The sequence below is a fragment of the Salminus brasiliensis genome, chromosome 17 (genome assembly GCF_030463535.1).
Source record: "Salminus brasiliensis chromosome 17, fSalBra1.hap2, whole genome shotgun sequence".
NCBI classification, from domain to species: domain Eukaryota; kingdom Metazoa; phylum Chordata; class Actinopteri; order Characiformes; family Bryconidae; genus Salminus; species Salminus brasiliensis.
In genome coordinates, this window is record NC_132894.1 from 27,947,740 (window position 1) to 27,964,893 (window position 17,154).

The 17,154-nt window shown below is 41.4% G+C and overlaps 1 protein-coding gene across 2 annotated transcripts in view; it reads right to left on the bottom strand.

Moving 5' to 3' along the window:
- Positions 1-17,154, bottom strand: part of sbf2 (SET binding factor 2) — a 115,203-nt gene that overhangs the window by 33,949 nt on the left and 64,100 nt on the right. For both annotated transcript variants that reach the window (XM_072661191.1, XM_072661190.1), the window contains exons 16-17: positions 15,743-15,892; positions 432-500 (exon numbers count right to left, since the gene is read on the bottom strand). In XM_072661191.1, coding sequence (XP_072517292.1) covers positions 432-500; positions 15,743-15,892 — 219 coding nt within the window. The remainder of the gene's footprint in view (positions 1-431; positions 501-15,742; positions 15,893-17,154) is intronic.

Here is a 17,154-nt window from a genome sequence, read left to right on the forward strand (position 1 = left end):
AGTGGGCTTGGGACATTGCTGGTTAAATCCCCTGGACTGGCAAGAAAGTGGTCTCAAGGGGGAGTGAAGAAACAGCGCTTTCTCTTTCCTCAATATTCATAGATACCTAAACCTAAATGCTTCCTGGGTGCTGATGTGGCTGCCCACCGCTCCGAAGGTGTGTTTTCACTTCCCTTAATTTAATAGTGCAATTCAGTGTGTGTTCACTACTACAGATGGGTTAAATGCGGAGGTTGAAGTTTGTGTAATGTCCACTATGTGTTCTAGAGTATCACAGGAACCTAGTGTCTGACAGACAGAAAGAAAGAGAAAGAGACTGACCAACACAGTCTCAACTCATATGCACTATCGTTCATTCGTAATTTCTGTGAACTGTTCTGGAAATCATATTGAAGTCCTCCCCTAGAGGTCTGACATCCAGACACACTCACCCGATAAAAAGCTGTAGTCAGGGGAAGCAGGGCTGCAGCCACCGTGTATTCTTCAGAGTTCGAACAGTCCTGGGGGAAGACAAAGAGGGGAAATATGGGATGAGAACTATAGGTAAAATGACTTTCATAGAAAAGAACTGACCACACAGAGGAGGAAAAAAACTAGGATAAAATTCCAATAAAAGAAGGACATCTGTTTTATGTTGAATAATGGTCATTACTGCATTCTAAAGAAATCACTGCTTTTTCAAATTACTGCCGGCCTTTTTAAATCTGTGTTACTCGTCAGTGTCCTGGCAAGAACATTTAGCATTAGGTCAACTGTAACTGCCCTTCCATATGCTTCCAATACACTTATATAATCCTTTCTCGGAGTCAACTGGCAGAATATTCCATTTTTTAAACTGAATGATTCGCATTCTCAGGGGACATTAAAGTAACAGGCCTCAAATGCTTAAAATGTCAAACCTGTCAAAATTGTTCATGGGTTGTTATAAAAAAATAAATAAATTACCTTAGGGAATTCTGAATATTGTATTCAACACCATATGGTAATTGTTTAAAGTGTGTTAGTGTGGAACACATCTCAATTTAATAATAAATGTCAAAACAAAATACTGTCTATTCCGTCTAGTGTACAGTGCCCTTTAATGTAATGCACCGTTACATGTCCTGTTGCCCCATGTTTATCATGACAGACGCAGAAACCCTGCGCCATGCCTTCATTTCCTCTTGTCTGGACTACTGTAACCCTCATAACACTTAATTCACATTCCAAACAAATCCTCATGTCCGTAAACAATCGGTTTAACATCCTAAAAAACCTGGCCTAGTTTTGCCAATGTTATCACTGAGGTTCATAAAGGTGCCACAGAATGCATTTATTCAGTATTTGCTGTTCTTTATTAGTATAATATAAATTAGTATTTTATTAGTATAGTATAAATAGCAAGCGACATTGATTGGCACAAAAAATGCCCTGATTCAGTTTTACAAACCCTTTTACAACCTTGTTATTTGGCCCTAGAATGAAACCAACTGTTATTTCCTTTTACAATAAGATCATAAATAATTTAATGAGCTCTGCTCTGATTGGCTGGTTTACAGTGAGGCACTGCGATTGCTCACATAATTTAACATGTCTAGCCACAATATTAGCATAGTCAACATTGTTTTTCATCTTTTTGTATTCTTGCCAACGTGAGTGTTACCACATAGTGCTGCTATCCTGACCGGTAGCTGAGATCACACAAAGCCGTGGTCAAAAGGCCTGGTTTGTGCAGTAACTCGAGGTCCGTATTGCCCATATATAGCATATCCAAGTCTGACAGTGAGATGCAGGCTCAGCAGTTACAGATGCACAACTACAAAGGTAACAAAGCCACCATGTTCTCAGGAATGGGCCACTGTGCATTACGTGTTGGACTGGGACTAGAACACTGGTGTATGTACGTTGGGCTGTGAATATTGATGAGTCAAGATGTTACATGTTTTACAGACCAGTTTGCAGCCCTCTTGTCATTTTTTGCATTTGAATTGAACAGTGTTTGAGGTCCAGGTGTGTTAGTTCCATGTACTGAACTCTCATTATTTAACTAAATACAGTGTTTCATTCCAGGACACCTTTAATACCTGCAATCCCTGGCACTCTCAGGCCATCTGGCATTGGACCCTTGGCTGTTTAGACTGATTACGGCTGATTATTTAGTGCCATGCCCCCAAACTATGGAGCTCTTTCATTTGATACCTGCTTTTCACTTTCCTCTTTTACAGCCCATCTTAAAAGCTTTGAAACCAGCCAGTGTTGGTGTTTGTATTGTTGGGATTGTACAGCAGACTTTGTCTCTCCCATGAAGTCTCTTTTTTTATCTTCTTTTTTTATTGCTGAAAGAGGTGGGAACCAACAAAAAGGAATCAGAAATCATTCTTTATTTCCAAAATCTCTCCACATACTTCAGTGCCCCTGATCTTTGCTTGTGGATTCTAATTTCCAGCACATCCAACAGATTGTCAAATGGGTGTAGGTTGAGGGGGATGTTGCAAGACTAGATCCTACAGTCAGATAACTATTTTATGTGGATTTATTGCACAGCTGGAATGTTTAACTCAGTCTTAGTCTCATAATCTGGAAAAAGCCAGATTCTGATCAAAAGTCTCCTGGAATTTGAAGAAGTCTATGACGCCATGTATTCTAAGAACCTTTTCAGGATCTATTGGGGACAAAAGGTCATAGCTTCTCTGTTGTCCTCAACAGATGACATTACGTTATTATCTGCATGGCCTTGGCTCCTTTTTTCTTTTTTAGACCAAACCCACGTCTGGTGTTTGTTGGCAAAAAAAAAAAGCTTGGAATTCAGTTCCAATCAAAGTTCCTGTGATGTTTAGCAAACTCCAGACGCCTATGTTTATGTTTGGATGACAGCAGAAGCTTTTTTTTTCTTGTACGTCTTCCACAGTCTGATGGAGGTGGTGTTTAATTGTATTTTGGAGACTTGGTGACCCCATGCTGCAACTTCTGTTGCTGTCCAATTTTGACCAATGGAGAACGTTTTGCCTCTTGGACTTCACCCCTCACTGTGTGTAGGTGTAAATCACACTTGTGTCCTGTTCCAGGACAGTTCGCCATAGCTCCAGTTGTTTAGATATTTTAAAAAGAGAATGCAGGGTACTGCCCTACATTTATAAGCCCTACATGACAAATCTACATTAACATTCATAATAAAGGTTGCTTTTGTAGACTTTAAATATGAAAAAAAGTCATCTTTCTCGTTATGACAACTTACTTTGTAGCTCAGTATATTGAAGTATGCCAGAGTGACCCAGGTTAGATGTGACAAGCTCGCAAGTCAGGACAGCTGCAAACTAAAAGGGAACCAAGTACCTGCCTCTTTATGGTCGTATGGACATTATAATCTACCATAAACAGTTCGAAATCATTCAACCCTCATTACAAATTAGGTTAGCTGGCACAAACTTTCAGTTGTTTGCCTGTTATCTGTTATTTAAATAGCTCAACACAACTAAAACATCAAGTGCTTTCTCAAAATTCAATACAAAATGCCACTTTTAACAACTTCTGCAGTTTTCTGAATTATTCCTCCTTAGGAGGAATCCCTCACAAACACACACTTTGGCAAATCAGGTGGCAAAGCAAGGGCTTCATTAAAGGTAACAGGTGTGCTTCAGATAAAACACATCAAATACCTGAACTGGCTGAAGGTTTGTTGATTGCAATGTTTGACTGCACTGCACAAAAATAGCTAAGCCAAGAGAGTTGTCCAAAAAGTTCAGAGACCAGATCACTTCCTCGCATGAACAAGGAAATGATCATTCAGCAAAGGCACTGAATGTTCCTAGAGATCCTAGAGATGGCTAAGCTGGAAGCATAGTTCCCAAGTTCAAAGTTAAAGAAACACTAGCTACGCTACCTGGACGTGGCAGAAAGTGGAAGCTATCACTACCTGCCACCTGATTCATGAGGCAGGTGGGCAAAAAACCTTTTTCAAGCAACTTCAAATGACCTGCTGAAACATTCCATGCCTGTACACCTCTACTGACCCAAAAGCACAAATCTGCTCAAAACACATAAATAAGCCACAGACGTTTTGGGATTCTGTTCTGTGGGCAACTAAACTAAGCTGGGACTTTCCAGGCCTACGGATCATCAGTATGTCTTGAGGAGGAAGATTGAAGCATACGTTGAAAAGAACACCCCGCCTACAGTGCAGAGCATGGCTGTGGCTTGGTGATGCTTCTTGGGCTGCTTTGCTTCCTCTGGCACTGGAAATCTGCAGTGTTTGCAGGGCAAAATGGATTTAATAAAGTATCAAGAATTCCTATTTGTCCTCTATGAGGAAGATGAAGTTTGGCCATCATTGGATCACCCAACAGGACAATGATCCCAAATGCCATTAAAACATCCCAAATGCCATTACTGAAAATAGCTTAAAGGTTGTACATTTTGCCAAGAACCCTAAATTGCAATGGGTGTTGAATCATCACGATTGCTGCCGTAGTGAAGGTATGTAGTGAAAGCTTCGACACTGACAGTCAAAGTGTAATTATACAGTTATGTATATTTTCTGTAGTCCTCAGGTAGCCCTCATAATCCCTGAAGTGTCTGAAGAGCATCATTTAGCTGTTTCTTAGATATACATAAGGTCCTACACCAATTTAGCAGTGTTCCAGTATGATTTGTGCAAATGTCTACAGTCATTAGTGTGTCATGGAATTTATGTAAGTATCAATACTAATATAAATCATTTGTGCAATGAAACTCACTTGAGGGCCAGAAAAAAAATAATTTGAACCCTGACATTACAGGGCAAAGACAATCAGCATTAAGGCCTTCACAATATGTATGCAGTGGGGAACTACATACAACGGTCCGCTAGCCGTTCCACTCTGAGCTGTATGAGTTACAGTCATGTACAGCTGACAGACAGACAGCCTTTCATTGTGTGGCACACAGAGTAAGGGAGGTCACCATGAAAGGCATACGTAGGCGTCATGTGGCCTTATGAACAACGTCCTTCAGTAAAGTGTTACCTCAACGTGTTATTGTCATAAAAGTAAAGGTCACTACTGCCATGCATGAAGTCTTTTATAGTCAACGCCTAGATTTATGATGACCAGAAACCCTGTCTTAGTTCCTTTCTGTATTCTCTGAAGTCTTAAACATGTGGGTCACCTGACTGTGATGAGTTTCTGAAAAAGAGTTTTACATGGCGGCACACTCTGTAGAATTTTCCGTACTGAAAAGTTTGATTTTGCTCGGATTTAACAGCAAACTGATTAACAACAGATATTTTGTCCACAGCCTTTCGAGCTCATCATCATTTTTCTTTATATAAGTGGCAGCAGATGAGATGACTAGGCAGAAAGCACATTTGGGTTGTGGGACGGTGACAAATGTGGGACTCCGACTGTGACAAACAGTTGGATTAAAGACAACATAAATAATGTGCATGATAGAGGAAATGGATGGGTCTTTATAGCTGTGTCACGAATGATCTGTTTAGCCACAAATATGTGAAAATGCTGGATTTAGTTCATTTAAAACAGGCTAAAGCTTTTTTTTTTTTGTAGGAACGTGTTTATACTTGATGATAAGAAACTTAGAATTTCCAGCTTTGACACAACACTCTGAAATCTATCAATGGTTGATTGGGGTACCATGGGAAGGGGATGAGACTGCACTTTTTAAAAAACGTCCACAAGAAAAAAAAACACAAGTCACAGGGCTTTAAAAGTAACCAAACTGAGGTTCCGGTCAGCTTAGACTTGGAGTATAAGAAATGCCAGTTGGCAAAAAAAAAAACAAAAAAAAAAAACATTAACCTTTTGATTTTGTTTTCACTGAGCTCCAAAACAGAGATACAATTATAAATACATACATTAAGACATTTCTGATGGAAATTCACGGCTGACAACAGTGGCATCCTATTACAGTATACCGCTGGAATTCAGTGAGCTCTGTAGAACCATTCTTTCACTAATGTAAAGGCAGACATGATTTCATACACCTGTGGCAATAGGAATGAATAAATGAAACCCCCTGAATTCAATGATCAAGAGGTGTGTCCAAATACTTCTGTCTATATAGGTGTATGTACAGTTTATTGTGTGTGACTGTAGGTGTTTACAGGTGCCAATTAGCATGCCTGTCAGCAATAGATGCAACTTGAAGTTGCTGACTGAATTCATTAGAATGGGTGTCACATGTAGTACATCAGTCCAACTTATCAGATGTTACAAAAACAAAGACTGTCACACTGTCAACCGTTTATTACACTTGTAATAAATAAGTATGACCTTTATTAATATTTATGTCAAAGCACCCATCCCTAAGCTTGAGGCTTCCATGACAAATAAACATATCTAAAAGTAAAATCAGGACTGAAGTTTAATATCATGGTTTAGAGCCCAGAATGTCGATCAACAAAGAAAAAAGAAGAAGAAGAAAAAAGAAAAATTTGACTTGATAATTACTGATAAACCAATAAGCGATCCTAGCCCCAATTACATATATTCATGTGCCCTGCAGAATACGTCTTTTGTTTTTTTCCACCCTTAAACCCACCCTCTTCTCTCAGGAAAAAAAGGAAAGATTGGAATGTATGGAGAGGAGCAAATGCAAAACAGAAGTTCCTGTGCAGAAGATGAAAGCATGCCCCCCATAGACCTCGCAGCACATTTTCTTTCTTCCTTAGCTCCTTTTAGTGTCTTTGGTGGCTGTTGAATAACATACGGCTCTGCTTACCAGCATTCTTTACAAAGATTTGTAAGGTTGAAAGGGTTCACTGCTAGATAGGACCAGCATTCACTATAAACAATTATATAACCATTGAGCAATGCCTGCAAACGTTTAGGATCTGATGTCCTAGAAGGAAAATGCAGAAGAGACTAAACACTGCTCTGACATACATAAATAAACTGACCTACTTGTTCAACGTATGGTGTTACAGACAGGGTTATTCAGACTGTCGTTCCTGATTTGACTAGCTGGAAACATCAAGAAACAAAGGCAGGTACAGCAAACGTAAACATTAGTTAGTTACTAGTGCAAAAAGGGACTAACGAGAATAAACTTGATCCCTGTGGTATTTTGACCAAAGCATGTCACAGGCATTTCATTACGACCCCAGGGAGCGGTGTTAACATGTGGGTATAATAATGGGGTATAATACAGCACCTTTAAAGTAATTTGGGACAGTGTCCATTGGTCTACCAATCATGAATTATGTGAGACAGTGTAAACATAAGCTGGTCAATACAATTGTTTAAAAGACCCTCGGTCAGACACACTGACGGACGCATCTGCGAGAGTTTTCAATTCTGTTACACTGCTTTCAAGACATATTGAAATCAGTACATTCTTAATATTCACAGATACAAATGTGATATTTTGTTGTAAACAATCTCAAGAGGTCAAACCTAACGGTCAGGAGCTAAAATGCTGAGTAGGACAGTGACTGTCCTCAGTGCCCTGCAGCACGTATGCGGCTTTTACTCAGCTGCAGAGGAATGCAGGAGGAAACCATGCGCATATGACTCAGACTGATTTATCCACATACAGTACGTGATCTTGAAGGAGTGTGTGTGTGTGTGTGTGTGTGTGTGTGTGTGGCGAGACGGGTCATCTCCCACTTTAGGCTCAAGGCCACGTGCAGCAGTCGCCTTCCCTTTGACACGTTTACACTCTAACCTTTCACACACAGAGGCAGGAAATGATGATGGATCAGCTTCCTTTAGGCATTACTGAACTGACTCTTTCGAGGTACAAGCTGAGCACAAACGGGATCAGGACGTTCACAGCGTTCTCCAAAAGTGCCTATGACAAAAAAGGTGACAATACGTGGAACTGAGGAAATACTCACTTCCATAGATACTAATAACACACACAGTAAGGCCTAAAAACTAACAAGCCAGTCACTATTACTGTGAAACGTGTCCCTCCATCACTGCTACAATGTTTGTTCAGCACAGCGTTCAATAACAATCAGCCTGTCCTGGTAGTTTGTTCAGCTGTCATGAACGTGTGAAAGACCAGGACTGATGATGCTGCTTGGTGTTTACCTGTGCCTGCTGGCTGTCATTCTGAGCACTCCATGGGAATGATGCACATTACAATTTCCCAGCGTGCTCGTTTCTGTGGTTCTGTTACGTAAGCCCAGCTCAGCGGAGGCAGATCGAATATTTGGAGAGGAAGACACTGGGATTTCTCTTGCGGAGGCCACAGTAAGCAAGCAAACAAACAGAGTGTGTGATATGGATCTGGCTGGTGGTTTGTGTCAGGTACAAAAGCATTCCTGAGAAAAAAAAACTTGCAAAAAAGCTGAAGATAAACAGAATCTTAAAAAAAGGTTTAAATTAAGCTTTTTAAAAAAATCAGTAAATCAAAACTAGAAGTGACAGTGGAGGAAAAACAGCTATTATTTCCATTCAGTAGACACCACAGTACTTAACAGTAAGAAATTTAAGATCGCCACTTTTTGATATTTGACATTAATTCTAGGGAACTAAACTACTTAAACTGATGATTTTAGAGGCTTAACTTCTAGATTCTGCACTACAGTCTAAGGCCAGTGTGGGGCTACCCTAAGAATTAAGAAACTTACCTCTTTAGATTTAGAAAAAGAAATGTATTTATTTATTTATTTTAAACAAACCAACTGCTCTTAAGCCCTGGTCACACTGGGATTTTGGCCACATTCATCTAAATGAAATGCATGGAATTTTGAATGCCGTCAAAACCAGTGTGACTGGGGCGTAAGACAAATTTACGCAACTTGCGGGCGAATATATTTCACCTTAAAACTTTTGTGTCAAGTTCCATTTTGGTGAAGTTTGAAATGCAAATTTGCTTCCTGACAAATAGCACTGCCGCTCTGGCCATGTGACCTATGACACAGCCTCTGTACTGTCTCTGAAGGAAGCGCTGATTGTTGCAGCCTCAAAACAGGAGCTATTATAGAGTATTTTTATATGGATTCCAAAATGCAACACAAGCGAGAGACGGCATGCTACCCAATCAGTCAGGAGGTAGGATTAGATAGTAATTAGCTGTTTCTCTGGGGTTTTTAGCGCGTTAACTGGTTCGTATAACTGCTGAACCAAAATGGAGGACTGTTTACACTGCTGATTTCCGGCCCCACACGCAGCCACACCCATTTCTCAAAGTGAGGCAAAATGCAACAATTATTTAGCTTTACTTTCTAGTCTTTATATTTTAAATTATAAGTTTAATAAACAGACATTTAAGAAAAATGTCTTTCTTAAGACATGTTTGTGAGTGTGTAGCACATCTTAATATGTCAAGATATGATCACAACACACTTATACTCGTGTTATACTGTGTATACTTATTCAGTATACACACTTATACTGAATAATAGTTGAGGTGTAATAAGTTGGTACAAACTAAATGCACTAGTACAAGCAACAACTATGACTATAAAGATCAGTGTTCAAAAACAGAGCTGACACGGTAACAGCGCTAACAGTAATGTCACACTAATGTAAAAAAGGTGTTTTTCTTGCAAACCATGGCAAGACATGAATTTTAACATACTGGGTGATGCAACATCACATTTATCCTACATTTACTGTACCTAGCAGAGAGGAGACAATGTGGCTGTTGATCTGCGCTGGTTGAATGTGCTCAGGAGAAGCCTGGGTGGGTATGTAAGAAGTGCCCATCCAGCCAAGTCAACTTGTGGGAGGCGATTTGAGAAGAATGGGGGGAAAGTCTGATCTTCAGATGACCGTTACAAATTCCAAATGCCAAAAGTCAAGAGGGCTGTAATGGCAGTCCACGGTGAATTCTTTTATTTCTAATTAATACACTGCGCTTGTGGACGATGTCTATGTTGGCAATTCATTTGGATAAAAAAAAAAAACTTATTTGCAGCTCACAAAAAAAAGCACTTACTAAACTTCATAGGTCACCATGGAAAATGTGCAATTCCTATGCACCGCATTAAAACCAAAATCACATCCGTAACAGACAGGGCACTGTCCTGAGGCTAAGTGCTCCCACTGTGCAGGAAATGGCCAGGATGCCAGGATGCATTTGGATTCCACACCCCCCGTCCCCAAGCCCCAGTGAGGCTCTGCTTGCCTTGCGCAACATTCAGCCCCAGAGTCGGCCCCAGCTGGAGCTAGTGCCCATACACACCAGAACAAACCACAACAATATTCTGAAAACATTCCAATTAGGCTCATTAGTGTTTTTTCATGGTGCTGTGAGGCTGCGATTGATAAGGCTTATCGTTCACGACTTGGAGCGATAGCTACAGTCCAAGGTCATTAGCCCTGGCACCGTCTTCACGCTAATATGGCAAAAATGAAATCAGAAGGCGCTTGCGAGTGACGTTTCTTGCTATTGGCCATTTTGGACAGCAAACACTTCAGGAATGCACAACAAAATGTGTTTTGTTAATAGCGCCCTTGTTTTCCCAAACAGTTGTGCAAACTGGGCTCCTGGCGCTGAGAGGGGGCGAGTGACTTACTGTTGCTCCTCATGCAAATACCTACAAACTAGAATCATATGAATCCCCAGGTGATTAATAGCAAGTCATAGGCATGTCTGAGTAACACTACAACGAATATGTAAACAAATCAACCAGATCTAGAACAAATAAGGAACGTAGTGCATCAAATAAGCATCTGCAGGTTCAGAGATGCGGGAATGGACGTCCCAAGCGTGTGCTCGTTACTGTGTGAGGAATGATACAGTCCCAGAGGACTACGCAGGCCATCAGTACACTCAGACCATTCCAGATAACCCCAGCATGTCTCATTAACTGCGGGAGTGCTCCTGAGAAGCCTTGGGCTACACAGCCACAAACAGTTCCAGGTAAACCTCTCAAAAAATTCATGTGTATTCAGTTTCCGTTTAGGATCACTTAGTGCTTTGGGTGGTAGGCTGGGATTGAAAGGCTAATGCTTTTGATCCAGCTCCAACATTTTCCTCAGCCCACAATTTCTCTGCTTACACTTTAATGCCCCTTAAACAAGCTGTGGAGCTTCTATGAAGAGACAAGAAATCTGATTTATAGCCCAACACATGCCCTTGCATAAATCTTCAGCTGATTCGGTGCACATGTGGACATAGCTGGCCCGACAGGACACGGTCATACACTTTATTGAAGTCTGAAAGACAGTGAAAAGAATAAACATTTCCTCCCAAGAGGCGAATAACACCTCACCTTTGCTCTAATGTACAGTCAGTAACGATATAAAGCTCTTAGCTTGTCCTGCTAAAGTTGAAAACATGGTGACAGACAAGAGGTATTCACAAGCCTCACACATACACATACCTGTTAATTGCAAAAGCGTTCAGTGGACATATGGCTCCTAGGATGCCCTGACCTTTCAATGAGTTTACATGCAGGACTGGGCTGCACTTTTCAGACAGGTTAAAAACAGTCCATGTGTTTTCTGTAATGAGCCATTGTGCAGCAAGAGAATAATAGTCAGAATGTCACTCAGCTCATCATTCTTGACTCGAGTCAAGACGCAAGGGACCAGTGTAAGTCAAAGTCAGATGCATTTTGCCTGATTGCATTTTGGAAATAAGTCTTGTGAACTAGTGAAACGTTTGGGTTCAGAATCTAAACGTAAAGAATGCCTCTTCAACTGTTAAGCATGAGGGTGGATTTATCATGCTTTGGGCTGGTGTTGCAGCCAGTGCACAAGGAACATTTTACTGGTAGAGGGAAGAATGTATTTAACTAAATACCAGCAACTTCTGGAGGCAAACATCATCAATCACCATCTGTAGAAATGCTGTAGATAAAAAGAGGACGGCATCTACAGCTGGATAATGATCCTACATACACTTCAAAATCAACAATGGAATTCCTCAAGAGGCACAAGCTGAAGGATCTGCTATGGTCCTCACAGTCCCCTGATCTAAATATCCCATTACAATAGTGGTGCATGCAAAAGACCTAGAATCTCACCTTCTAGAAGCCATCGGCAAGGAGAAATAGATGAAAAACCACCAAACAAGAACCGAAGGACTTGTGATACTTGGCTACAAGCATTTACAAGCTGGGATACTTGCCAAAGAGGATGTTTTTAAGTTCTGACTATGCGGGGTGCCTATATTTTTGCTTCGTAAAATTATAAAAGACGAAAATAAAGTAATTTTGTTTAAAATATTAAAATAGTCATTTTACCTTCAAGCCACTGGGAAATACGTACTCAGCTATTAACAGAAACAAGTATTTTGACCAAGGGTGCCCAATTAGCTTCTGCACTCTATTGTATGTGGGAGTATGTGTATGTTCCCTAGCGGCAAGGTCAAGACGTACACCATGTAAACAAGTGCTGGCACAGAGTGGGTCGCCATATCACAGCACTTCACAGTGTTGGCCTTCTCCTTGAAGCAAAGCGATGAGAGTACTGTGAGTGGGATATGAAAGCAATTAGAGCGTAGGCCAGGCTATCTGCCATTTTTGTTTCTTTTACAACTCATCCAAGACAAATCTATTGATTCCCCGGCGCCTCAGCACCAAAATGGTGACCAAGTATCTGGAAAATGCAAGTGACTGCTGTATTAGTCAGACACAGGGGGCGAAAACAACAGTGCAATATTACCTAGAAGAACGACATGAAATAATTAAAACATTCTTGCCATGCTTTGTCTGATCTTTTTGGCCAGACAGACTGTAATCTATTGGATATTTAGGCTGCATATCTGAATATATTATTTACTGTGTAACCAAACAGCACTGTCCTTTTGAAAATAAAGCATACTTTGCAGAGGAAATGTGAAAAAATGTGTCCAAAAATACAACAACAACAAAAAAAACGAGCTGACCTCCCTTCTTGGTCTACGGCGTACTGTTCCAAGGAGACCCAGTTAACGATCCTTTTACAGGTGCCTACATTTTTGTGCAAATATGGAACAGCTCTCTGAATGCAAATGCAGTGCTGGTCACTTGCGTCTGTTAAACATATTTGACACAAGATGATTTATGACTGCGAGACAATAAAGACAAAAATAAAACGTCAGCGCTTTAGACAAGCACGACAGTAACAGCATCAGGCTGATAAAGAGATGTCTGCTACATCCATTGAGGAAGACATTCCGGAGGCCTGGGTGCCTCTACAGTCTACAGTGGAACCTCTCAGAGGGGTCTGACCTACAGTGTCCGCCAGCAGTGCTGTTCAATTCAGAACTGGGTCAATCGAACGCTTCTAGAACCCTGCTCCTCGTTTTTTTTCCCAGATGCCGGGCTAAAGACTAAAGCGTCCTTGTGAGATGATCCACCAAAGAGCAAGGGGACCGGCGGAACAGACTGGCCTCCTGTGGGTGAGTTTTTACAGTAACTGCATTCAACACTTCTTCAGCACCAGCTTAATGGGACAATATCAGTCAGGTGGCTTCCATTAGAATGTCTCCACGTGCCGCTACACTAAGAAGATCTGCTCTTGACACAAGACAGAAGGGATGGACTGTTCCAGATGTGACCCAATGGGATGAAAGAGACCTGCAAAGGGCTGTCCTCATCTTTCTCTCCAAACACGTTCCATGTTATATTGTAGCCGCTGGTGCCAAACGCCCTTTAACCTAAAGCAGCAGAGGCTGTTTCTGTAAGTCCATATGAAGTCACTCTACATATGACCAGTTCTCATCATTTATACCATGCAGGCTGTCGTCTTGATAAAGTGGTCTTGATGGACAACAGTGTGTGGATTTGACACACGGCATTGTGTACAAGTTGACCCATCTACACATAAACTCCACGGACCCTACAGGCAAGGCTTGGCTCCCCAATCACATCAATGAGCCTTGAGTGTCAATGATTCTCTCTCTGTTCACCAACTGTCTGTCCCTGGAGGACTTCCTACCTGATGTTTCGGAGATGCTCTGACCCAGTCATCTATCCATCACAGTTTGGCTCTTGTCAGATTCTTATGTTTGACTATTTTTCCGGCTTTAAACAAAAGGTCTGGCTGTTCACTTACTGCCTAAGATGTAGATCCCACCCCTTGACAGGTGCCACTGTAAGAAGATGAGAGTGTTATTCACGTCACAGCCGTGGTCTTAGTGTTAGATGGTAACTGAAGAGTCGGGTCTTGTAGTTGTTGGATTTGAGAAAAATAGGCAGTCTTGAAGACCTGAGCGACTTTGACAAAAGCTGGATTGTTATGACCAGATAATTGGGTTGGATCAGCTCCTCAATGGCAAGGCTTATGGGGCCCTTCTGGTTAGCCATGGTGAGTGAAACCACAAACCAGCAGCAGGATGTGGGGCAACCAAGGCTCATGGATGCGATGCCAAGACTGTCTCAATAAGTCCACTTCATTCATGACCGGTTTCTTTAGGTTATCTTGCTTCATGTTCATGCCATGCTGTTTATAATCTTGGTTAATTAGTCCCGATGGCCAAGGGTGTATGGATTTCATACACGTCATTTTACATAATCTTCTGAGGAATGTGGGACTTCCAGGGCATCATCACATTAAAATGCTCATGTATAATTTAAAATGCATTCCATGTGTTTCTTGAAAATCTGACACACATATGGAGCTCATTTCTCAACGAAGAAAGAAAAAAAAAAAGTAACACACGGCAGACATGCTTGGCCATCATCCAACAACAATGTATTTAACCAGCACGTATTACAAACCGTTTAGAGCGTTACTGCATTCCAAAGATCTAGAACTAGACCTTATGATTTATTAAATATGCAAGATGGAATTCATGCTTACTTTTCAAGATGACGATCGCTGAGGAACCCTTACATGCACCCTTACAACACTTAAATGCAGATATTTTCCACCAGGGACACAAGAGACCTGGACTTGACTGAGGGTCTGAAATACAACAAGGTGGCATACCAAAGCCCTTTCTAATAATTTGCTATAAAAACACAGGGTAGCAAATGGTGAACACTGTGATGCCCCTGACTGCTTTTACAGCTCTCACATCCAGTGACCTGCAGCGGTCTGCTGAAGTCCGCTTGGCTGCAGATGTTTGGACTAATGGCCCCTTCATTCTGGGGCACCAAAATATGCCAGGAACTTAAAGTGACTCAATAAAAGTCATTTGCTGGGAAAACAGCACAGTGCTGTTAAAATCCCTCAACCTAAATGATATGAAGCTGTAAAACATAAAGGATTACCAGCAAGACCTTGTTATGCACTGTGATTGATGGCACTACGACAGTGCAGCAGCTAGCTGTTAAATAACTTGCCAATCATCATGAAAACTTGGAGAACAAAGTAGAGCACATACAAAATCCCCCCCAAAAAACACCATGAGCATCACACAGTCTCCTGGAAGGACATTAGAGTGATGTATGGTGATCTTGGTCTCTGTAGGCATCATAAATTCTAAAAACAAAATAGGAATTTAAGTTAAAGCAAAGCTCTGTAATTAGCTCAAATCACTTCTCTCCATGTGGTCATACGTTTCAGATGAGTCACAAAAAGATGTTACATAAGTCCCAGTACTGGTTTCCAAAGCAATGGATCAATATTATTAAGAGAGTGAACGGGAAGGTACTGTGAATAAACCTGCTATTGCAGATGCGTCTACCAAGTATCACTGCTAGGTTCTCACTCAAAAACTAGCTTTAGTCCTTAAAAACCCATCAGAAGGTCCAGCTACCACATATTGAAGAACGAACCAACATATACTTGACCTTCTCTGCTGGTACATTTGTGGATTATCTCCCTAGCTACTCTGTGAATATAGTTAGTGTGGAATTTGCTGGAGATACTGCAGATGGCTGATGCTATATAGTGTAGTGAAATACTAATTGTAAGAAACAGGTAAGTGGAAGTCCTACCTGAAGAGCGCAGTTCATCATGCGCACTATGTGGTCAAACTGCTGGTGGTCCAGGATGGCGCGGTTTTGCTGTACATGCAGGCTGAGCTCCTCTGTCAGGCACTGCCGCGCTGCCCTGCCTTTCAGTGCCCGGAGGGCTGCAGGGAGAGCCTGGGCACAACAACACATTCACATTTTAGGCAGTATAAAAACACTCTGACTAATATATCCAACCCCATGAGCAGTGCCATTGAAACCAGATAATCAAATGTTATTCACTTTACCGGTCAAAACTTTTCTTATTTTTATTTAATAATGTAACTGTTTGTCAAATGTTTCTTCTTTTTTGATCCTGCCAATTAACCCACCCATTTTTAGCTCCCGCTAGCAATAGCAATGCTCCAGACACTAAGGGGGTAAGGCTTAACGCATCTCCTCACATACATGCAAAGCCAGACACCGCTGATGCCAGCCATCGCCTTTTTTCTAACACTGCCGGACAGCCGAAACGCTCAGAGGAAAGTGCCGGATCCCCAGCTCCACCGTACCAGCTAATAGATGCCAGTGCCAGCCAACATCGCTTAAGAGTGATCAGGGGAGAGGGTGCCATATACCCACCCGGAGTGAGCAAAGCCAATTTGTTCTCTCTCGGCTTATGGCAAAGTAGCATGGCTCAGGATTCGTATCCATGACCCCTGGGGCCATAGTGGTAGCGCATTAGACTGCTGGGCCATTTGCAGCCATAGAACAATTTTAACATGTAAATGGAAGGTCCCTTTTTCTTAAGAGTCAAGCTTTACCTTAACAATTCAAGAAGAGCAAAAGTATAGTATCCAGTCACTTTTTTGAAAGTTTTTACAATCTCTGCTTTGTTACAATGCAGATGCAGACCTAAGAATGGTATGGAAATGGCTGTGAGATGGTGATGGGTTTATTGGTTCCATCGCGCAGTTAACAGAGAGTTCAGCATTTTTGCAGTCACAAAGGAGCGAAGGCTTACATTATGTAACTCGCATATTAAACCCAGTGGGTGTGCAAAGTAACTGGCTAGTACCCCGTAGTCCACATAAGGAGGATCAATCAGAAAAGATCAGGCCGAGACCTAGGTTACCACCATGGTTCAGTTAGCTATATTTTTTTAGTTATTTAGCTTAGGGAAATGTAAATGGCTTAGGCAAACAATGGCACTAGTTAATGTTAAAATAATATTTCTGTTTGTGATAAGAGGAGGAAGATAAGTGGAGTATGTGTGACTGTTTGTTCACCCCCTTCTCTCCTCGTCTCCTGTGTGTGTACAACTCCCAGCTGGAGGCCTGATGCTGATATCCATTCTAGAAATGCCATCAGTAATGCTCACTAATCTCTTACTCCAGATGTGTGTGTATATGTGTGTGTATGTTTTAATCACAAGCTGCCATGAAGACGTTCTGCTG